This window comes from Nomascus leucogenys, chromosome 20 (assembly GCF_006542625.1).
Source record: "Nomascus leucogenys isolate Asia chromosome 20, Asia_NLE_v1, whole genome shotgun sequence".
In the NCBI taxonomy this organism is placed as follows: Eukaryota; Metazoa; Chordata; class Mammalia; order Primates; family Hylobatidae; genus Nomascus; species Nomascus leucogenys.
Window position 1 is genome coordinate 70,087,946 of NC_044400.1, and position 24,334 is coordinate 70,112,279.

Genomic DNA, 24,334 nt, shown 5'->3' on the forward strand with positions numbered 1-24,334 from the left:
AGAAATAGAAGCATACATATGGGAGGTACACAATAAAGAGCCAGGAAGCACAGCTTTCCTAAACTGCACTTCAGTAACACGGAACGTTACTTTGAAGTATTATAGCTTATTTTGGAAATATGCCTATTTCTAAACATCTTGCTGCAGATGGCCAAATTTGGAGAACAATTTAAGGCCATGAATAAATTACTGTTATTTCTGACTTAAGATTTAAAAAAAAAAAAAAAACAAACTCCTACAAAGTGGCAACCTGTATCACTGTTCAGCATAATAAGTTAATTAAATCTAAGATACTGACAGTTATGTAGGATGCAGAGGATGTAAACATGAGTGGGATATAGTCTTATGATGTGGTAGGGGAGATAGACACAAATATACAATTTCAATAAAATATGCTAGGTGCTAAAAGAGTTATGCATAGAATGCTATATAAAAAAACACAACAGAGTACATAGTAATCAGGCCCAGGGATTAAGGCAAGACTTCCTGGAAAAGTAAATTAAGCAAAGCCTTAACATGAAGCCTAGTTCCACCTTGAAAGATCCTCAACTTTCAACTGTCACATAATTACTCTTTAATAGGTTCCTGTTCATTTATTTATCCCAAGATACAGGTAATAAAATATTTTCACTGCTAATAGTCTTTTGATATTATGGCTCTGAATAGACTTTTAAAAGGCACACATTTTGTGGAAAGTTTAAAAAACATAACTATTTGCAAAAGAACATATATTGTATACATATGTATACATATTCTAAAATACTACAGCTCGCTACCTAAGAAAATCTCTCAATATAAGTAATAACATACTCCAAAATGAAATAAGCAAATTTAGACTCATTTTTAAAGATGAGTCTTTTTCTCTACCACAGTGGAAACATTAATGCATCTTCATAGGTTAACTTTTAAAGTTATGTTTTACTTAGGGTATTATTAAAAGTACTTTCGCTAAGAACCTGCCAATTGATAGTAAGAACTAACAGCATTTGAGGCTATACTCTGAGCCAGGAGCTTTTCTACGTTCTTTATAACCAATTACTTAATCCTAACAACAATCCTATGAGTTCATTTTAAGATGACAACACTATATCACAAAAAGTTAAATAGGTTAGTTGCCCAAGGTTATATCACTGGTAGGTAGCACTGGAAGAACCTGAACCTAAGCAGTTTGGCTCCATACGCTTAATCACTATCTTAATAATTACTTTATATTGATAACATAAAGGTATATATAGTTGGTTGTAGGACAATTTTGTCTCTTAAAAAATTCACAGAATATTCTATAGAATATTTGATAATTTAATATAGAAAAATAGAAAAAAACACATTACTATAAAACTAATTTCTCCTTATTGTTTAAAAGACCTGTGGTTCAGTGACTGATAGATGTACACTAATACCTACCTGTTCCTGTCAATAATAGGGTCATCAAAGTTAGACAGATACAGAGCTTCCCAGAGTAAAAAACAAAAAACCAAAAAACTACATACATAGCCCAGCCTTCTTGTAGGTAAGTGTACCCCTGAATGTAAGATCTGGCCAATGGGATATAAAGTGAAAGTGGTATGTGCAATTTCTGGGAGGTACTGTATCCTTAAAAGGGAAGACCTTCCTTTTCTCTTTCTTGCTTGCTGAAATGCTGATGTGATAGCTAATGTGAATAAACCATATTAGACCATGAGGCAGAAACTGTGTTTCAGGATAACAGAAGAATGAGATAAAAAGGAGCTTCAATCCATGAAAATCACCATCCTACTCTAGGAGTGTTAATGTTTCTGGTAAGGGAAACAAACTTCTATCTTATTCAAGCCACTTAGGAGTTTTCTGTTGTCCCTAATGAACCTAAGCTTACAAAGTCTTCTAGTAATAAACCCGGACAAATTAAATTTTAGGTAACCAGGCAATTGCTTATTATTGTGAAAATATGATAATTTCATAATGGTTTAATATATCAATAAATAAAGAGTATACACTAGCTCTTGACACTGCTTTCACATTAAGATATTATGAAATTTAAAATAAGTAATTTAAAAAATATATGCATTTTTAGGTGTCAGTGAATAACTAGAGGATCTGTCGTATCTTAAAAATTGTCTTATTCATCTGTTACGATTTTAAATAGTAATTTGTATATAACATATATAGTCGGCCCTCTGTGTCTGGGGCTTCTGCATTCATGGGATTCAACCAAGAAATTATATTGAAAATATAATTCCTGACCAAAAATACTCAGGAAAAAAAAAATTCCAATGTGTTCTAGAAAGCAAAACTTGAATCTGATGTGCACCAAGTATGATATGACATTGAATCCACACAAATGTGATATCTAGGCACTGTTTTAGGTATTCTAAGTAATTTAGAGATGATTTAAAGTACATAACAAGATGTGCACAGGTTATATGCAAAAACTACATCATTTTACATAATGGACTTGAGCATGGCCGATCTTGGTATCCCTGGGTGGTCCTGGAACCAGCCCCAATGGTTACCAAGTGACAACTGTATAAAAAAGCCTTACTTCATGTTAGCCACTTTAAATGTATTATCTGAGCAACTAAAAATACTAAGAAATATGACAACTGTATAAAACTTATCACTTGTTTAGAGAAATAACCAGATTACATTTGGAACAAATATTTGGTCCCTGATTCTTTACCATTTTTGCTACACTGATCTCTTTGCTGTTCCTCAAACATGCCAGGTAATCCCTTTTCAGGATCTTCCTACTTCCTTTTTTTTCTGCTTGAAATACATTTGCCCAGATACGACCAAAGCTTGCACCCCGCACTTCATTCAGGTCTTTAAGAGATAGTATGACAGACTATCCTGTCTAAAATAGCAGCTTCTTTCACTATCCCCTTGATAGTATATTTTTTTCTGCATAGTACTGATTATCATCTAATATTTTCTGTCTCCATACTTCTTTAAAACAGAAGATCCATGAAGGCAGTAACTTAGTCTCTCTTACTCTCTAGCATATAAAACAAAGCCTAGCATATAATAGGCTCTCAAATATTTGTTGAATGGATAAATCAAGTATTTCATTCTACTATGTAAACTATGGACTGAATCAAAAACACAAATACCTTAATATGTGTTTGTATGTGTGGCATAGGGAGGATATTCTCTAAGAAAATGAAAAAAAAATCATAGAACAAGACTTTTTTTCAGCTTATTTCTAAATCTCTTACATATTGGAAGTTGTGGGGAGAGATATTGCAAAAGTCCTGCTTGTTGCTCTTTGCCAAGATAAATTTTTCCCTTCTCTAAACTATTTTTTCTTTAATGAGTTAATAGAAGAAATGAACTCCAAAGCCCTAATATTCAGTTGATGATGCTAACTCACTCTTCGGTGATGAGAACATAGCTAAAGAACAATGCCATGTGCTCTGCCAATTGTTTTTAAAAGAAAAATAAACATTTAAATCACATTAGAATCATAAAGAGTTTAGGTTAGAATTAGCAACAGATCAAAAGGGAGACAGTATGGTGCAGTGGTTAAATGCACAAACTCAAGAGCTACCAAGTTCCACCACTTACTAGCAGTTGAAATGCAGACAATTATTAAGAATAAGCCACAGTCATCCAACTGTAAAATAAGGGTAAATATCTACCTCTTAGTCATGCAAATTAAATGAGTTAATACATATATGTAGAGTCCTCAAGAACAATGCTTAGCTGTATCAACTGTTCAATAAATGATATGTAGGGTATGTTATATACTGTATGTGTTTATTAAACACACAATACACATATACCCTTAATAGAAGACATCTAATACTTCTTAAGTGCTTTAAATAAAGCATTGCCCCCACTCATTTGACAGATTCTTCCAATATTGTTTTCATAATCTACATTTTACCTTTACTTCCAAATCCAATTAGGAAAAAAAGGTTCATTTGAAGTCTGGTAAAATCCACTTAGAATGTGGTCATTACCAACCTTGAATAACTCCAATCTCTGCTCAGATCCAAGGGGCAGGACAGTCATTCCTGACCACACTCCCAAATTTCAATGCATGCCTCATTAAAGCCTAAGAATAAGATCATACAAACGCAGAAAAGACCCTTAGATCCAAAGTACCAGATCCGAAGAGAGCAACAGAATCATTCCTTACCTACATCTAATAAAAGCCATCAATCTACTTTAGATTCAACAGAAATTAATCTAGTTAATGCATTCAAATCAAAATCCTCTCATAAATTTTTTGACCTAATCATATTTTAAGACTTTTACCCAATTAATACTAGAAAATTTACCAAGAAACACCAAAGAACATAGAATATCAAAAAGTTTTGATTCAAGAAAAGGGTAATCCCAAAAGACAACAATAATAAATGACAAAACTTAAGTCATTAATCATTTAGTAAGATAATGTATTATCATATACCTATTATAATAAAAGTGATACTAATTAAGATATATTCAACTAATATTAAAATCAAGTTGTTAATGGTTGCAAAACTTTTCACTGTTAAAAGGGTTTTCAACAAAAGTAATGCTGATAACCAGTAGGAATAGCAAATGGGCAACAAAATATTGCCAGTGGAACTGGTATAAAGCAAACGTAGGTTGGCAATGTATGTTTACAGCCTCAGAAACAAGCATATGAAGTTTGTGCTATGAAAATAAACACAGAACAAGCTAATTCAATTTTATTTACGTTTGAAATACCTAAATGTTCAACTATACAAGAATGGTTATGCAAACTATTTTACATGTATAGATACAATATACAGTAATTCTTTAAAGTTCTAAATCAATATTTTGAAGAGTATGAATTATGAGAAAATGCTTTATCATTTAACCAATAATTTACTGGGCTCCTCCTATTTGTGTGACATCATGATAGATGCTGATTCAAGGTAAAGCAAAAACACATGTGGCCATTGCTCCCATGACACAGTCTTATGTGAAAGATATATATTAAAAAAATAGTTCAGGCATGGTGGCTCAGGCCTGTAATCCCAAGCATTTTGGGAGACAGAGGTGGGTGGATCACGAGGTCAGGAGATCGAGACCATCCTGGCTAACATGGTGAAACCCCGTCTCTACTAAAAATACAAAAAATTAGCCGGGTGTGGTAGCACGTGCCTGTAGTCCCAGTTACTTGGGAGGCTGAGGCAGGACAATTGCTTGAACCCAGGAGGTGGAGGTTGCAGTGAGCCAAGATCGTGCCACTGCACTCTAGCCTGGGGGACACAGCGAGACTTCATCTCAAAAAAAAAAAAAAAAGAACAAACAATTGAATCTAAAATAAGAAAAGTGCTCTGATTAAAAAGAAACTTGATTCTCTATAAATCTTTAACACAAAAGTAATCTACCCTTGATAGGGGTGCCAAAGAGTCTTTATGATGAGGTAGAAGTTGACTAGAGATTACAGAGACTGCCAGCTGAACACGAAGGACTGAATACACGTGTTCACCTCTATTGCTTTCCAAAACCCCTAACGTGGCAGTTAGAAAGATTTGAAAGAGGTGTCTTAAAAAAAAAAATTTTTTTTTAAAGAGGCATAACCCCATTAGGATAAAGACACTGGAACAGGATCATAAAACAACCAAGTCATGAAATTTCTGGGAATTGTCAATGTGAATGGTTGAATGGTAACTAACTTTGTAGACCAGAAATCACTGAAACACAAACCTAAGCCAGTGTATATATGGGGAATGCCATCAAGTAACACTCCATTTACTGTAGTACACACCTGGACAGGTTCAGAAATCAGAAGCTCTGGTTATAACTGTGTGTAAAAGTGGGGTACAATTAAAAACAGGAAGGTTTAAGATTGCTTGTTAGTTTTTAAAAGAACCCTCCTGGGTTCATCCAAGAAGGCTAGCAGCTAGGCCTACAGCTCACAAGCAGAAGACTAGAAGACTCACATCCATGTTCATTTCCCAGAACAAAAGAAAAGACCTAGACACAGGCATGGTGAGGGTCTCACCTGATTGACTTATTACAATCATTACTAGTTGGTAATTTCAACTATATACATTGAGCTTCCAATCCCCAATTTTTGTGTCTTACTTTTAAATATGAATAGACAGTAAAAGATGAAGCTCCCAACATGAGAAAAAAAGAGAACACAACCAAATAAAAAAGAACTTAGAAGAAGCACAGACAATATAAGGAACTGGGAAAATAATCTTCAAACACTATAATAGCCTCCAGAGAAATAAGATAAAACAACAAGAATAAGATATAATTGGAAAGTTCTGAGAATTTTTTTAAAGGAGGTTTTAAAAATTAGCAAAAATTTTTAAAACAAAAAACTCCACAGAAGATTTGAAAAATAAACATAAGCTCTTGAAATGCAAAACAGACAAAACAATGGAAAACAGAAAAAGAAAAACAGATGACTATACAACATTTAACATTTGAGGAACAGGAATTCAAAAAGAGGTAATATTGAAAAATGGGAGGTAGGCACGGTGGCTCACGCCTGTAATCTCAGCACTTTGGGAGGCCGAGGCGGGCAGATCACAAAGTCAGGAGTTCGAGACTAGCTTGGCCAACATAGTGAAACCCCATCTCTACTGAAAATACAAAAATTTGCCAGGCATGGTGGTGGACACCTGTAATCCCAGCTACTCGGGAGGCTGAGGCAGGAGAATCACTTGAACCCAGGAGGCAAAGGTTGCAGTGAGCCAAGATCACACCATTGCGCTCCAGCCCAGACAACAGTGCGAGACTCCCATCTCAAAAAAAAAAAAGGAAGAAATTATCAAAGAAATAATATCCCAAAATTCCAAGAACTGAAGATATAAACCTCTGAATTAAAAGGGTCCAATGAAGGTACAGCTTAATAAATTAAAAAATGTAGGAAGGAAGGTATGTATGCACATACACATTCCAAGATACACATTTCATTATTATGAAATTGCAGAACCACAGGCATGAAAAAAATCCTAAAAGCTTCCAGAAAGAAAAACAACAAAAAAATAAAATAAGAAATCAAGGCAATCATACAAATGAACAGGATTCAGAATGATGCCACACTTAAAGCAATACTGGAGGTTAACAGATCATACCTTCAATATTCTAAATCGCTAATATATAATTCCATAGTGGCCTATCATATAGGTAGAAAAATTATGTTTTAATACATATAGGGTCTCAAAATGTATGTCCCATTAGCAGGAAGGTAATACAGGTCCAACAAATCAAAGAAAAACAAAGGTGTAAGTCATTAAAGGACATGGAGATTAGGACATGGATTCCACAGAAAAAAAGGAATTCCTAGGATTATGGAAGTCCCAAAATGACTGCTATATAGGACTGCAATAATGAAAAAAAAAACAATCTGGATGATAATTTGATGCATTTGTATGTATTGAAAGAAGCTTTACAGTCTATGGATAAATTCTGGGATGAATTAATGATAAATACTTAGAAAACTAAGCAAATAAACTAAAAAAGATAATGATTAATTCCAGAAAAAACAAAGCTTTATGAAAAAGACAATGTTACATTATATTACAAAACATACAAGGTTCATCTATGAATATTATTTGCCTTATCTCAGTAACACAATCCCTGACTTAAACAAAAGTGTTCTTATCATTTTGGACGACAGAGTAGGGGAAATATTGAAGGATATTAAGTCATATTAGAATATCAACATATAATACCTAAAATGTAGGAAATACAGAAGCACAAGCATATTATTTACAAATAATTACATAACCAGTTCAAAAAAAAAAGCTCATAGTGGCTACCAGTAAGGAGCAGGAATCTGAAGTGGACAGACAAGGAAGAGGAAGGAGACTTCTATTTCTTCGTTAAATAAGACTTATAGCACTACTTGACTTTCAAAATTATGTAAATATATTTTTAAACTAATTTTTTAAAAAAGTTAACCAGGTTGGATGGAAGGCAAAGATTTAATTACTGCAAATATTTTAAGTTTATAAATAGAGAATGAAAAGATTGGAAAAATTATACACCAAAATATCAATTATGATTATTTTAGTTTGTGACATAAGTGATGATTTTAAAACTTGTTTCTCCTAGTGTTTCCACATTTTCTTCAATAAATGAATACTATTTTTTTGTAACAGGAAAACAAATACTTTAAAAAGGATAAAATGTTATTATTTTGGAGAAAAAACCTTCGGAAGAGATTCTTCGATATATCTTCAAATACTATAAGTAGTGAAAATGCATAAGCCTAATTATTCCAATTACTTGCTTTTATCACTGCAAGTTATATATAGGAAACATTCTTTTTGTTGTTCTACTTTCCATTTAAAACAAGTGATATAAACATTTTTCAAATCATATGAAAGATGCTTTGTGGTGAATAACAGGATTGCAGTAAGCATATATATGTTCTGAATAAATAAATGTGATTTTAATAAAATTCATTGTAGTTTCTGTCTGATGGGTTTTAGTTTTTAAGAAAAAAATTTCAGTTTGTCATAATTTAAATCATTTACCTAAATATTCAAAGATGCTTGGAAGAAATAAAACTCAAGTATGTTTTAATAACAGTTTGTAATAAAGACAACTATGTAAAAAGGAATAAAAACAAAACTTATCTCTATCCATGATGCCATATTGCAATTAAGTTTTTTTAAAATACAAACTTTCACAACCACATTTTTATAATTTCCTTTTCAACCTACAGATATTCTCAATTACCAGTCAAACTCATAAATTGTACTTTCACTAAGATGAACAATTCTTAGTAGTGGAAGGGTAAAGTATTAAGATTCCATGTACATTATAAGAGTAATCACCTCAAAGTCAGAATATGTTTAATAAAATATATATGGCTGCTATATAAATATAATTTACTCCAAAAGTTAATTTTTTTTTCCTATCAAAGGCCAGGAGTCTATAGAATAAAGAAACGAAAAATCAATAAAGGAGAAAGAATGTCAATTCTACTTACTCCTTTTTAAAATAAATGGAAACATTTCATTTAAAACTGAATGCACATGCAGCATCCCTCTATCTTTTTAAAGATATATATCTTTAAATGTATCTAATATATGTGATTTTCTTCTATACTCTTTTTTCTTTGTTATTGGCAATTGTAAAACTTTTGACTTCAGGAAAACACCAGTGGCTGAAGAAAAAGTAAACTCAGTTTTGAGAAATGCACCCCTTTTTATGTGTCAGGGGAAATAAGGAAGAGTCCTGTAAGAGCAGATGACATACCTGCTTTGGCACATATATTATTGGTATTTGTTTTATTTTGTACTTTATTTTAATAAATGCCATTAAACTTTCACAAATTTTTAAAGATCTCTTTACCATTGCTCTCTTATACCAGAGTTTCTCCAGGTGTGTTCTACACCCCACACGAACTACACCACCTCTAGGATGGGCCCTGAAAACCACATGGTTGACACAGTCTCAGTGTCTGAGAACCTCTGCCTGGCTCAACAGTTATTAAATTCTAAATATAAGTTCTCACAATGGAGACTTTTAGAAATTTATACAAGTTATTTTGTGACTTGGTATTGTAATCTTATATTAAGGTCAGCTGAAAAGAAAAAGAGAGAAAAGTGGAAGAAAATAAGCAATTTGGTACTACCATAATCAGTCAGCACCTTACAGGAATAACTCCTTATTTTCTTAGGGCTTATATGCCCTAAAATAAACAGAGCTTCTTACTTCAGGAGTCTTAAAAAATAGGAGTTTAGCAATCAGCTAATAAAAATGACACTAGATATACAAAAACGTAGTAAATAAGAAGTTTTAAAGGCATCCACTTCTACACATTTGTTGGTGTAAAATCACATTCTAAATTCTTTTTCCTTAATTCCCTTTAACTGCTCATGAAACATTGGTAGAGGCATTATGACTTACTGACACAGATCTTCCCCAAAACCATTACATAAACTACATTTCTTCCTAGAGTTTTCAAGTCAACTTTTATGAGCTATGATTAAGTACTTTTGTTTGTCCCTATACTTTGGGGAATGATACAAGCAATTTCTGGCAAAAATACTCACACAGTAAGCCTTTTTACAAATTGTTGGGGGCAGGGAAGGAAAAGAGCTTAACAATAATCACTGTCTTGTTCTTTTGTTAAAGGGGGAATATATATATATATACGCATATATTAAAAAATCACGAATTATTTAAAATAGGTATGCAAATCTAAAACTGAAAAACTACAAAACAGTACTTGGCAAAGCATGATTTAGTTTAACCATTTAAAGAATCCATGATCTTCCTTTGAAAAGCAAATTATTTGCCAAGAATCAAGACAGTCATCAGAAAATAGGATGTTAATGGAGAGAAACTACCACACAACAAATAAAGCAGATGGGTCAGGGCCATTCATACTAAAGAAAGCATTTAACAGTGTGTCACTGTTCAGGATCCATAACAAAAGATAGCATACTCTCGACAGTGTTAACTGTGCCCTGTTACACCCAGTGGGCATCAGGCACCCCTAAACAAGCTATGCCAGGGCTAGCCTCCTTTCAGTTCCTCAAATGTGACAATCTCTTCCATGCTTTTGCACATGCTGGTTCCTTTGTCTAATTGACACTTTCTCCCAATATTTTTCCATCATTGTGCTGCTCATGCTTCAGGTCTCAGCTTCCTTTACTCCACATGTAAATTAGGTACTTCCATTTATAATCTCTCTAAACAACTCATAACCTTCCTCCACAGTATTTCTAACACACAGTAGATATATGTATATTGTATTTGTATAAAGAATCTCTCTTTCCCCAGTAGGCTATACAATGAGGGCAGACACTATGTCTGTCTCCGACAACGTGCACTCAGTGTCTAGGAAACTTGTGTAAAAACAGACACATTTAATTGAGTAAAGTGCATTCGGCATTCCATCTTGGGTTGCCATCATTTCATATCTGTACAACTCCAACAAGACTAGACCCTTCCCACCTGCTATGCCAGACCATGAAAATATTAACATTAAACAATGGAGGTTCCCTACTGTCCTGAAAAAACACTGGGGAGTAGGAAAAGGCAAATATAGCTGCAGTGAAGTGTTTTGGGCATAAACAAGGATAAGAGGAAGGTGCTTCTGTTAGCACAATCACCCAGTTCTCAGGTCAGGAACCTGCCACTTAGCATTCTAGAGATCTGCTTGACTGCTTTCTTCCAATTGACAGTCTCACCTTGACTAATTTTTCTTTTCCTTTAACTGAGGGTCGAATTGAATACAAATTTACCACTCTGCCTTTTACCTCTGTGGTAGCCAGCCTCTAGTATTCACAACTCTTGAATAGCAGACTCGGCCTAAATGGAGCAGAGCTGATCTATGCAGTTAACAGAATGTTGTGTAAATGATGGTATGAGACTTCTAAGGCTAGGACATAGAAGACATTGGGGCATTCGTTTTGGCTTTCATCACTCACTTTGGGGGATATAAGCAACCACGTTGTAAGAAAAATTTTACAGCCCTGTAGAGAGGTCCATGAGGCAACAAACGGAGTTCTTTTGCCAACACCCAGCCATGTGAGTGTACCATCTTAGAAAAGATCCTCCAGTTCCAGTTAAGCCTTCAGATGACTGCAGCCTCAGCCAGTATGTTGACTGCTACTTCATGAGATATCTATCCTCAGCCAGAAGTAACTAGCTGAACTGCTCCCAAATTTAAACCCACAGAAATTATGTGAGATGATGTATACTGTTGTTTTGATCTGCTAAATTTTGGGATAATTATACAGAGACAACTAAAATCTCTCCTCACTCAAGTTCATTTTCCTAGATATTTTCACCATTAATATAAAGATAAACAATTCATTTTAAAATTTACCCTCCAACTCCCTTCTTTTTCATCAGATCCTATAACAAAAACAAAACAAATGGCTGGTTTGTAAAACAGCATTTAAAAAGGATAAAATAAACATTTTGTTTTCTAGGAGAAAATAATTTTTTTTTTAATTAAACAGAGGACAGGATTTCCTACAAGGGATGAGAAGGTAAGAGACAAGAGATGACACAGAGGGCGAAATACTGCCCTCAAGAACAGTAATGGAAAGAAGGAAAAAAATTCAGGTGTTAAACCCTGGATAGTTTATTCCATTTGCTACCACCTCGATTTAGAAGATTCTACTGAGGTCTAGCCCAAAGAAAAAAGTACAATAATCAGAGTATGGGGAAAAAGAAAATATACAACATAATATCCCAAGAGGCAGTGGAATTTGTATTAATAAGAAAGGAAAAAAAAAGACTTAAAGTGGCAGCACTTAGTACCAAGATAATTTTAAATAGGCATATGATGGTGCTTTGTAAAAATATCAGTCTTACTTTTTTATTTTATGCAGAGAAAGTTTCTCAATTTTTTTCTTTTTTCTCTTCTTAAAAATTCTGTCATAAAACACGTGGAAGATAAAATATTCCACGTTTTGTGTAAATATGAAGAGACTTGTAACCATAATGATTCCTAAAGGTGGTTACTAAGCATGTTTTTTCCCTTCTCACAGCCAAAGATAATTTTCCTAACTTAAAAATTTTGAATTCACTTGAGATTAAAAAACATATGTATCTATATATGTCTGTGTGTGTGTATGTGTGTGTGTGTGTGTGTGTGTGTGTATATATATATATATATATATATATATAAAATTCCCCTTAGCCTTATAATGCTTCCATTTCCTTTTCAATGTCCTCTTTTAGGTTTCCCTTCACTTTACTATAACCCAGGCTAGCAAAAAGAAAAACTGAGATAATTAACAGTGCCACAATGAACATTTTGTCTAACATGTTTAAAAAGCCTTTTGAAAAAAAAAAAAAATACTGGGAGAAACAACAATGAAAAACTTTTGTTATCCACTGGTAACAGTTAATAATCTTGACTTTATCTTGTATTAAGAGTTTCTAAGAGTTTTCTTTCTTGAGAAGCCAAGGAGAGAAACAGAAAACTTCTTAATCATAAGCTGCTGGCTTCTATTTTAAACGGTGGATCTAAGACAAACCACTGAAACTGCCAGCATAACAGTGAAAAAGACCAAGACCCTATACAAAGATACTCAAAAAACTAAGCTGAATTTTGGTTAGAAGCAAAAAAAAAAAAAAAAAAAAAAAAAAGAAGAAGAAAAAAAAAAGAAACTCAAACAAACATCCCCAAAAACCTGACATATAACTGTAAGTTTGTATGAGGAATTACTATTAGCACACATAATCAACAATCACTAATATCCCCTCAGCTTCTCAAGCTCCTTAAAACTAAGGAATGAAAAAGACAAGGAATTCTTTTTACAAGCAAAATCCATAAACAGAACAAAATAGTTAGATATGTGGTCAGTATTATCAACTTAGCCCCACATCACCACCTCCCTGCCAATATGGAAGTTTATAGAGTTTTTAGGTCAAATCTTGAAAGAGAAATCTAACTTGGCTTTATAGAATTAAAAATGGAGAAAATTTACAAAGTAATCCAAGATTTTGATTCAATGAGAGATTCTGAGCCAGAATAAAATAGTTAAGCTGCTCCCAAATTTCTGACTCACAGAGACTGTTTAAGGTAATAAATATTTATTGCTGTTTTTAAGCTGCTAAGTTTTGAGATAATTATGTAGCAATAGATAAATAGTAACTGTCATGACTCAAATAGACAATTTGGTAGATTTTCACCACTGATATAAATGACAATGAGACATATTGTATAAAAAAATATAATAATCGCTTTTTTTTATTTTATACATAGAATATGTACAGACAAAAACAAATATGCTAATGAAATTTCTTCAAATACTATAAACAATTAGTGAAGACTGCTACTATAGGGTAAGTGGGCTGGTTCTTTTCCCGAATTTGTCTCAACGTCTATGAAAAGCTATTTTTCACCTCAGAGAAGCTACTATAAAATATTCCCCCCCTTACAAAACCCTATGACAGTAGAAGAAAAATAGAGAAAGGAGGTTAACTAGGGATAATTCTAGGCTGGAATCACCGCAAATTGTGAATACAAGTATTCCAAGAAATATTTTTAGTATTTTTGTACTTGAAAGAATTCTAGAAAAGTGACTAGTGTATACTTTTAGATCCATTCTTCATTCTCTGGTGAACTGAAGCGTGTCTCTAAATAGTAAATTTTCCTTAAATTGTAAGTCAAGGGAGGTGAGTTCACAGTAAGCAACAAAGGAAAAAGTATGGCATTTCATAAAAACAAAGATTCTCATTAATAAATTTATAAGAGAGTTTTTTTTTTTAACTTTTTTTTTTTTAATTATACTTTAGGTTTTAGGGTACATGTGCACAATGTGCAGGTTTGTTACATATGTATCCATGTGCCATGTTGATTTCCTGCACCCATTAACTCGTCATTTAGCATTAGGTATATCTCCTAATGCTGTCCCTCCCCCCTCCCCCCACCCCACAACAGTCCCCGGAATGTGATGTTCCCCTTCCTGTGTCCATGAGTTCTCATTGTTCAATTCCCACCTATGAGTGAGAACATGCGGTGTTTGATTTTTTATCCTTGCGATAGTTTAACTGAGAATGATGTTTTCCAGTTTCATCCATGTCCCTACAAAGGACCCGAATTCATCATTTTTTATGGCTGCATAGTATTCCATGGTGTATATGTGCCACATTTTCTTAATCCAGTCTATCGTTGTTGGACATTTGGGTTGGTTCCAACTCTTTGCTATTGTGAATAGTGCCGCAATAAACATACGTGTGCATGTGTCTTTATAGCAGCATGATTTATAGTCCTTTGGGTATATACCCAGTAATGGGATGGCTGGGTCAAATGGTATTTCTAGTTCTAGATCCCTGAGGAATCGCCACACTGACTTCCACAATGGTTGAACTAGTTTACAGTCCCACCAACAGTGTAAAAGTGTTCCTATTTCTCCACATCCTCTCCAGCACCTGTTGTTTCCTGATTTTTTAATGATGGCCATTCTAACTGGTGTGAGATGGTATCTCACTGTGGTTTTGATTTGCATTTCTATAAGAGAGTTTTATATTGCATATAGGTGCTACTTAGGGTTTACTTTCATATAAAACTAGTAAGATAAGCAAATTGGTGTATAATATAAACATATGTATTTTTAAAAAGTCACCTACCCTTAAGAGGATCGTGCTCTGCTCTCATAATATCGATAAGGGAATTTTCCAAAGAGTGCATATTCAAACTGTCATACATTCTACTTCGATCCTGGAAGAGAAGAGGAAAAAAGACATTATAATCTATGCAGTTTTTTCAAAAAGTGATTATAAAACACTATCTAAATTCTCTTACATAAAATAAGACCTCTGATGAATATATTACTAATTAATCTGTATCCCACAAAAATACCAATAACTAAAGATCTCATGAACTACAATGCTCCTTGCATTGGAGTACATTATTTTCAGTACATTTATCTCTTAAATCTTTCATCAAAAGTAATCTGATTTTATTGGCAATACTAATGCAAAACAGTAAAATAATTTCTATGGTTACTTTTCTCTATAAAGTTTCCTGAAATCTTATATGCACAGAAAGCATTTTTTGGTTAATTTTGAAACTTTTCACACATATTTAGGAAGACAGATAGTGGCACGTAGAAAATAAATATTTGTGAGGAAATATTTTAGTTCCATAATTGCACCATACTTTAAACATCTATCAAACATTTTGTTATTTGACATAGTAGTCTGAATTTCATAATGAGTGCATAAACATCTTATATGGTAAAAATCAAAAGCATAAGATACTAATACCAGAACAAGGACTAATACCTAGAATATTCAGATTCATATGTTACTCTCTAAAGTGCTTCCATATTTGCCTCTGCATTTTTAAGCCGGCCTCCCCCAACTCCCCTGCAAAATAGGCAGGTGGAGGAGAGAAGAGTAAAAGCACAGTAATCTAATTAAGTCTGCTACTTCACCAAGTCTCCAAAGTCTTGTGTTATCAGAACCTTGTTGCTGAATGTTCAATCCCTTCACTTGCTTATTTGAAAGAATCTGACTCTTTAATGTCCATGAATTTCTCTGTATTCTGTTCAACACATACTCAATGTACCTGAAAAAACGTATGTGGGGAACTACTAGAGGAAGCTCTGGCCCATGCCCTCCAAATAATCTAGGAGTCTTCCCAAAATACTCACCCACCCAGTTACGTGTGTGTGTACACGCATGTGTAAGCTTATTTATACTGGGGGATGCAGGATAGTCCATTCTAAACTCTCAAAAAATGATTGTCACAGAAAATGGAAAGGAAGAATCTGAAAATTAAGTGGAAATAAAAGTCCCCATAGAAATCAAAATAAGGCATTTATTAACCTGGGTCCATGAGCTTCAAGAGAGACCAGAAGTCTCTGAGATTATATATAATATACTGTTCATGGGTGTACAGTAGTCCCCCCTTTCGGCATTTTGCCTTCCACGATTTCAGTTATCTATAGGACAATACAATAAGATATTCTGAGAGACAGAGATGCCACATTTACATAATTTTTATTACAGTGTTACAATTGTCCTACTTTATTATTAGTTATTGTTGTTAATCACTTACTGTGCCTAATTTATGAATTAAACCTTATCATACATATGTTTTCATTGGAAAAAAACAGCATATGAAGGCACTACTTGCAGTTTCAGGTATCCACTGATTGTCTTGGAACGTATTCCTCGTGGATAAGAGGGGACTAGTGTATACATAATTTCTTTTTTTTCCTGAAGAAAAGGTTTATAGCTTTCATCAGTTTTCCACAGGAATCCACAATCCAGAGAAGATTCAGAATCAGTTCTTTAGTAAGCTGAAGAAAAACCTAAGAAGCTTTTCTAAGAATACGTTCATTTATTTACTTTACTTTGATGTTTAAATTAGGGTTGCAGCCTTTTTAAAGCTAGGGGTTCAGAATCAGTACTGTAGACTAAATAAGTTGCTGTCAGAGATTTAAAAAGGTAAAAAGTAACACTGAATGATGGAAGGAATGCTAGACTGGAGGCTCTTATTCCAGCTTTATCACCAATTAACTCTATCAGTACTCTTTATTGATTTTTACTGAAAGGCCCCTGAGGTAAAACACATGCATCAGTAATAGCTGCTCTCTAGAACAGTGACCTTGATTAGTGATGGAGGCACAAAGAATCAATGAGCTGTAACAGTGGTTCCTAAACTTGAACATGCTTCGGAATCATCTGGAAGGCTGGTTAAACACACAGACTGCTGAAACACATCAAATTCAGTAGGTCTGGAGTGGAACCTGACAGTATGTATTTCTAACAAGCTCCCAGGTGATACTGATTCCGCTGGTCTGGATAACACACTTTATAAGAAGCAATTAGTTTCTTCATCTGAAGTCAATAAATCTCTCTAGGCTCTGGTTCTAACTCCTAGAAAATAATCATGTCAGACTAGATGATGCCTATAGTCTCTTTAAAAATTATAGAAAAGAAAAAGACTCAAAATACTCTAAAATAAATGAAATATTAATAAAACTGAAACAGAGAATAGGATGGCCCATATGGGCAAAAATGACATATTAATTTTAGGAATCTATCCAGATAGTTCCATCTTCCATGTGCTTCCACTATACTGTATTCATAACTAACTTGTTGATTTTCCTGTCTCTCCCACTAAACTTCTAAGTTGATTAAGAATAGGGACTATCTAATTACAGAATATAGATAGTTCTCATATGTCTGTTGAATGAATACTCCCTTTATCTCTACCATAAAAACTCAGTAAAAAATGTAAAAAAACAGTTGAGTTCTGTAAGGAGAAAGACTGCACTTTTTAAACAGTAATTGTAAAGGACTATAAAACTTTCTTAGAATCCTCAACTGAATAGGTAGTCAAATGTTAATTGACTAAACTGAGACAAGCATCAGATTAATATGGCTTGCTATGAACCTGAATTTCCAACCACCCAATGGAAGATTAAATACTACTATACTGAAAGTTCCCAGATGTATTTAAAATAGAATTATAAAATGTCAGCTGTAATGATAAAAGTTAATGTTCATATAATTAAGCAAAAAATCCCTCTGCAGGTGTGCCATATCATGAAGGTTCTAAGAGTATATTGTAAACACTTTAAAATACTTTATTATCTTCCTTACCCTAAATCCTCACAAAGGAAATATATTACAGTTCATGGTTATCTTTTTAGGTTGTTAACTTTGAACAGAATCAACCTATGCCCAGTCAACCGATGACCTTAATTAATGGTAACTATTAAATCACCCAAACAATATTTCCCAAGTAACTTCCTTTTTCTGGAGGTGTAGGGGAAAGTACCCTCTACCTTCATTGCAAGAGGTGTGATCTTGCTCTACAGCATGGTAAAATTATTGCATGGGTCATGGACAATATTTAAAGTATGAAAGAGAAACATCCTTAAACTAACTATAAATATCAGTGACCACTATATAATCAATTTTGAGAGGTGTTATTCAAAAAGGCTGCATGTATTAATAACTTTAGCTTGAATGTCTGTATCTAACTGAATCAGTGAGATGCCTACTTATAAGGTCTCTTATTTTCCTTTTTCTGTTAAGTATTTGATCCTAAACTCCTACTCTAGGAAAGAAAACAGCAAAGCTATTTTAAAACGATTAGCTTGGTTGTACTTTGTAAAGCATCAGCTGCATCCCATGTGATTTTTAAAGCAACAAACATAAAACGGCCTTAAGCAACCAAAGAGCACATGACATCTCAAAATTGCTTTTTGAATTTAATGAAACCTATAGGCTTACATGCAAAAGATATAGATAATTCCATTAAATAAATTGCGGGAATTAAAATATGACTTCTGAAAAAACAGAAACAAATCTGGTTATAAAACAAACACTCATGCATTCTTCTGAAATACAGACATTAGGAAAAATTGTGTTCATGCAAACTGCCATCAGTTTAAAAACTAAATAGAAGAACTAAGGCCATTTTCAAGTGACCATGAACACAACAATACTAATTATCATTAATAAATATGGAAAATCATAGCAATGTAATTTACATTTATTACTACAAGGTTATTTGAAAACACCAAAATACTTCACAAAAATAAGATTCTGAGAAGTGTGCATGCAATCTATTCTAAAATATAAAAACTATCTGGCAAAGAATCAACTAAATGGGCTTTCAGAAACTGAGATTACAGAATCTCACAATAACTAACAGAATAAAATGATTAGAAAACATTGTTGGAAAAGGCATAACCTCTTTTATTATAATATTTATTTCATGGTTTTTCTTAAACCCAGACATTTGCCACAAACACAGGAGTGACAATAAAAGCTTAGAAAGGCTGAAAAACAGAAAAGAACAAAGTAATCTTAATTTTGAAAAAAGATGACCTAAGAAAAGATTATAAACACTGAAAAATAACTAAGGAGGTCAATGTACAATATTAGAAGCAGTATGACAAAGGGAATTCAAACTTAATTACAAGAGAACTTTTTGAAGAGATATTAATTTTTTTGCTGGGATACATTAAAAACCCTGTTTTATTTTAAAAGAAGTGGTCAATTAGAAACTTCTCCTCTTGAAAATGAGGTACTCTTCCAAAGAAAAATAAGATTATAGAAAAACCCTATATACTTTAATGATTTAGCAGATGCTTGAACATGTATTATTCTGCTTAACTAGAAAGATCAGCTTTTATTGTACTTATAATGTTTGTGTTTAGTTCTCTAATTTTTACTTTAAAATAAAGCAATGTAGTGCTAATATTGTCCTTAATTTTAAGTAGATATTGATCATACTTTCCTGTTACACAATGTTATTGCACCATACTCAGTAGCAGATGATGTGCTACTCTACTGCATAACGTAGTACTCAATCTCATAAGCTCTCTTTTCATTCTCTAGTTGTTCCATATAGATAACCCTTATTCTTCTAACTAGACTCTTACCTTCTCCAAGACAAAAAATAGTATTTTTTATCCATATCCTAAGGGTATTTAAAACACTAACATGCAGAATGAATGAAGATACATTTCTTTAATTTTCTTTATTAATTTCGAACCTCAATAAAGTGTGTTAGTCATTCTCAGAAAAAAAAAATCAAATGTTTTAAAAGGCCAAAGCTATTCTAGTACTCACAAGAATTAAAAGAGACAAGTGGAAAACATTTCAAGAACAATTAAAGTACTGAACACAGAATAGGAAACAAAAATAAGGCATCCATTACTTAAGCTGTAATACAAGAGTCCATTCTTTTTCATTTTCAGTGGGCATGTAACAGTTTGATGACTATGAATGTCCCTGAAGTTCATCTGGTTTACAAACCACTATTTAAGAAATGCTTTATCAGATAAACAAATTGGGTTTGGTATGCAACTATATATTGTTTTTTTGTGTGTAAGGTGAGTAAAGACTCAAAGAATATTTTTTCTGAGACAGATCTCCAAATTATGATTTACCACATTATCATAACAGCCTATTAAAGATTAGTGGAAAGTATTTTCAATTAATTCAAGGTAGTTTATTATGTGACATGCTCAAGCACTGCAAGTAGAGCTTGTGGAAGAGTAAAAATTTAGAGTTGATATATTGATAATTCTCCAGGTGGAAGGCAGGCGGACATGCACGTATATGCTTCACACACTCAGTTACTGTTGCAAGACATTACTTTGTTTACAGTGAGCTGATATGTCATATGTAAACTTGTAAGTAATAATAACCTCAGTTAAAGGATATTTACTCTTTGATTTAAAACATATGAATAAATATAGCGTAACCTTAACGTTAAACTGAAAACTCCTATTTTTTTGGGAAGAGGGGGTGGTGTCTTGTTATGTTGCCGAGGCCGGACTCAACTTTGGGGCTCAGGCAATCAATCCTCCTGCCTCAGCCTTCCAAGTAGTGCACATTGCTGGATCTGGCTGCAAATTCCATTGTAATATAATTTAGAATTCAAACTTTTGAGTATGATTCTTGCAAGGGTAACCAGCTAATGACATTTTAAAGTACAGTAATTAATAACCCTAAGCAAATTCATGCAGATATACTGGCCAGGCGCGATGGCTCAAGCCGGTAATCCCAGCACTCTGGAGGCTGAGGTGGGCGGATTACGTGAGATCAGGAGTTTGCGACCAGCCTGGCCAACACGGTGAAATCCTGTCTCTACTAATAATATAAAAATTAGGCGAGTATGGTGGTGCATGTATGTAATCACAGCTACTGGGAAGGCTGAGGCATGAGAATCGCTTGAACCTGGGAGGCAGAGGTTGCAGTGAGACGAGATCATGCCACTGCACTTCAGCCTGAGCGACAGAGTGAAACTGTCTCAAAAAAAAAAAAAAAAAGAAAGAAAGAGATATATAAAATACTCATTTTAAAGTCAGAAATATTTATAATAATTTATATTTGCTTTTAAAAAGTTTTAAATTTGAGGGTTTTCTATTTTAAAAAAATCTTATTTAAAATAAAATTCCAACCCACAAAATTTTACATATTAACAGAAATAAAAATCAACCTACAAAACTAGTTCTTATTTATTGAATTCGATTATGTGTTCAGCTCTTGATATAGGTAAAGCCCGCAGTATCTAAGTATAAGAATTAAGACTTCAGTTCTAGAATTTTGTATTATATTCTAGGCCCTAATCAGTTTGAGACTAAAGGAAATAAAAAGTAAAATGTTTTAAAATAATGTACTTGTTAACAAAAATATACTAGAATTACACTGTATATGATGACAAAAGGTCAGAAATGCAAATAATCTCCTCAGATATTTAAGTGACCAAGTATCTTCTATAATTTTAATTTTGCCAAAGAATGAGAAACTATCCAACATTTTAAGGTATCAATTTCATTTTGTAGCTGCTGTATTTTTAAGAGGCTCAACTTCAAATACCTCAACCTTTTATGGAAAGATGGAAACACACAACAAACTATGTGTAAGTACTCTTAGGGTACTTAGAGAAGACAATGACACTGCTTTTAAGTCCAGTTGAAAGGTCACATACTACCTCCACTGCCTTAGACTAATGCCTTAGACCCTTCGCTCAAAGAAACCAAGAGGCTTGTATTCTAAAAATAGAGGCAAGGGGGGTGGGGCAGCATGGAGGAAAAGAAATGGCCAAAACAGATCACAGAAAGTGTAAAAGCTGGCTGGAAACGCCTTAAATGACCCAGTTCAAGGTCCCCCTTTTACAGATAAGGAAACTGTGACCCAAAGACATGAAAGCCCATAAACTATGTCATTCAATGTCATAAAGATTATGAGGAAGAGGAAGAAGATCCAGGTTTCAGGCCTTCTTTCCTCCCAGTTCCATTCACTTTCCATTATCTCTTTTATTCCCCCACCACTGTCTTCTACTTCATCACATCACACCTCTGGCTCAAAAGTCCAAAGGGAATGCCAATATCTCAGCAGTTTACCAGATAAGTTTATCTTTAAGCACCAAAATCATTTTTCCTAAAATAAATTTCCCTAAAATCTTAGGTTATAATACAGGTAAAAGCAGAGTAGCTTTGATTGAAGTCTAAGTGAGACGGCAGCCCCGGAGGCTGGTTTGAAAGCTTCCCTTTCATTATCACCCCTATCTCCTCTCTAGCATTCCACCAACTGAAATCAGCTCAAGAATCTGATTTCTCAACATCTGTCCCTGCCTCACGGACCCTGTATGCCAGCTAATTTGTATTCTTTTCCATGGATACTTATTTCTCCTATATACGTATCCTATATATGTATCCATCCTATTGCTTCTTCCTGCACAGAGTAATCATGTCCTTTTCTATCTGAAAACATTTCTCTTGCCACCTTCAAAATAACTACATTAATTTTCTTCTAAACATACCATCTCCTAGGCATTCATGTATTGAATTTAAATACAAAAATGCTACCATAAAAACATCACTAATAAGGCTTAACTGGACCAGAGTAGAGAAGAGAGTAGACGTAAATAGCTAACTTATATTAACAAGACAATATGTTGCAAATTGCATGAAGTAACTACCATTTCTAAGTCAAGACCCTGGCAGGACTACTTTGGAAAACAGGCAGGACTTGGCTAAAACAACTGTTAGTGGTTGGTTGATTATCAAAATTAGTGCTAACCTTCTAGATTAGAATGTTACTTACAAATCTATTATTAATCTGTTTATGTCCTTACTTGTAAAATCATCTCATGTTGATAAATTAACCAAGGAAAAGACTTAGAATAACATAGCTCCATTCATATAACACACACAACGTTAAGTCTATGCTCATTCAAACTTGAGCTCTGTAAGAAAGAACCTGCATATATAAGGACTGAGTTTTCTATATCCTATAATAATCCTCACCACCTGATACCTAGTATACATTCAAATTCAGTTTGCAGGAAGAAAGGGAGCATTCTGTAACCACCAAAGGTGTGAATGTAATTTGAGTAAGGCTAACTCCCAGCTTTTTGACTAACGGTTTCTCCATAGGAAACTGATTATTTGGAAGAAGTCAGGGTATAAAAGCAGTAACAAAATTTAGAATACTAGGCTATATATTTTTTAATAAAGGTGAAAAAACTGAACCAAGAGAAGTCTTTTTTAGAAATATATCTCAAAACAAATAGACTTCATGACAAAAATTTACTGAAAAGTTCTATGAAACAGTAAATATAAAGCTGGATGTTAAGTAAACATATGATTTTGTACCTAATTGCATTTAATTCTGAAAAGAGACACAATCTGCTTAGTTTGACTGATGTTTAAAGTCAGGTGCTCTTGTGTATATAATCCCTTTTTCCAAAAAAAGTTTATTATGTTTTAGAATTATAAAAGGATTAATTACTCTTAAATTTGAAAATAAAAATTTTCTTACATTAAATAGTTCAAAGCAGGTGATCCTTAAAAAATAAATTGCTTCAGTGTCCTCTAACATATGTTTCAATTGGTATAATAAGAAAGTAAATAATAAATCTTACTCATAATATAAATACTAAACTCCTAACCGAAATCCTAAAAAGTATACACTGTGCAGCCTACCTGGTCTATTCTGGATGTTCCGGCTGCAGTGCACCAACTATCTTGGAGTGAATCTGAGCCCCAAGCTGGCAACTGCAAACTAGATCTCACCTTCAATAGCATAGAAGTTTTCATCAGAAATGAGCAGTTGTCTTCCCCATACCCACCCAACGAAAGAAAGAAAGAAAAAAAATAAAGCTCTATCTTAAATCCTCATTCCATCCTCTAAAGGTTTAAGAAAAAACAAAACAAAACAAAAACCTCACTTGCAATAGCCATAAGGGAACTTCAACAAAATAATAAAAAGCCTGAAAAAAAAAAGTCTAATCAACATATTAGGCCACATTTAGAAAAAATAATTGGTGAATTAGTGAAAATAAATTTAAATTAGATGCAAAAAAGCCCTAATATTATTTTGCCACCATCACAGCTGTACTAAGTATATTCTAATATATATACAGCCAATCATAGTCAAATCTAAGAATAGTTACAATTACAGAATATATTAGCTT

At 33.4% G+C, this 24,334-nt stretch overlaps 1 protein-coding gene and 1 long non-coding RNA gene across 5 annotated transcripts in view; one reads left to right on the top strand and one right to left on the bottom strand.

Moving 5' to 3' along the window:
• LOC115831837 overlaps window positions 1–24,334 on the top strand; it is a 401,812-nt gene that overhangs the window by 374,525 nt on the left and 2,953 nt on the right. Inside the window, exons 3-4 of the long non-coding RNA XR_004027330.1 lie at window positions 13,640–13,731; window positions 21,699–21,775. This is a non-coding gene — a long non-coding RNA (uncharacterized LOC115831837). The remainder of the gene's footprint in view (window positions 1–13,639; window positions 13,732–21,698; window positions 21,776–24,334) is intronic.
• Window positions 1–24,334, bottom strand: part of CPEB2 (cytoplasmic polyadenylation element binding protein 2) — a 69,200-nt gene that overhangs the window by 39,296 nt on the left and 5,570 nt on the right. For 2 of the 4 annotated variants that reach the window (XM_030801180.1, XM_030801181.1), the window contains exons 3-4: window positions 23,844–23,933; window positions 15,007–15,097 (exon numbers count right to left, since the gene is read on the bottom strand). In XM_030801180.1, the coding sequence (XP_030657040.1) occupies window positions 15,007–15,097; window positions 23,844–23,933 (181 nt within the window). The remainder of the gene's footprint in view (window positions 1–15,006; window positions 15,098–23,843; window positions 23,934–24,334) is intronic. The other 2 variants (XM_030801183.1, XM_030801182.1) reach the window with 1 other exon arrangement.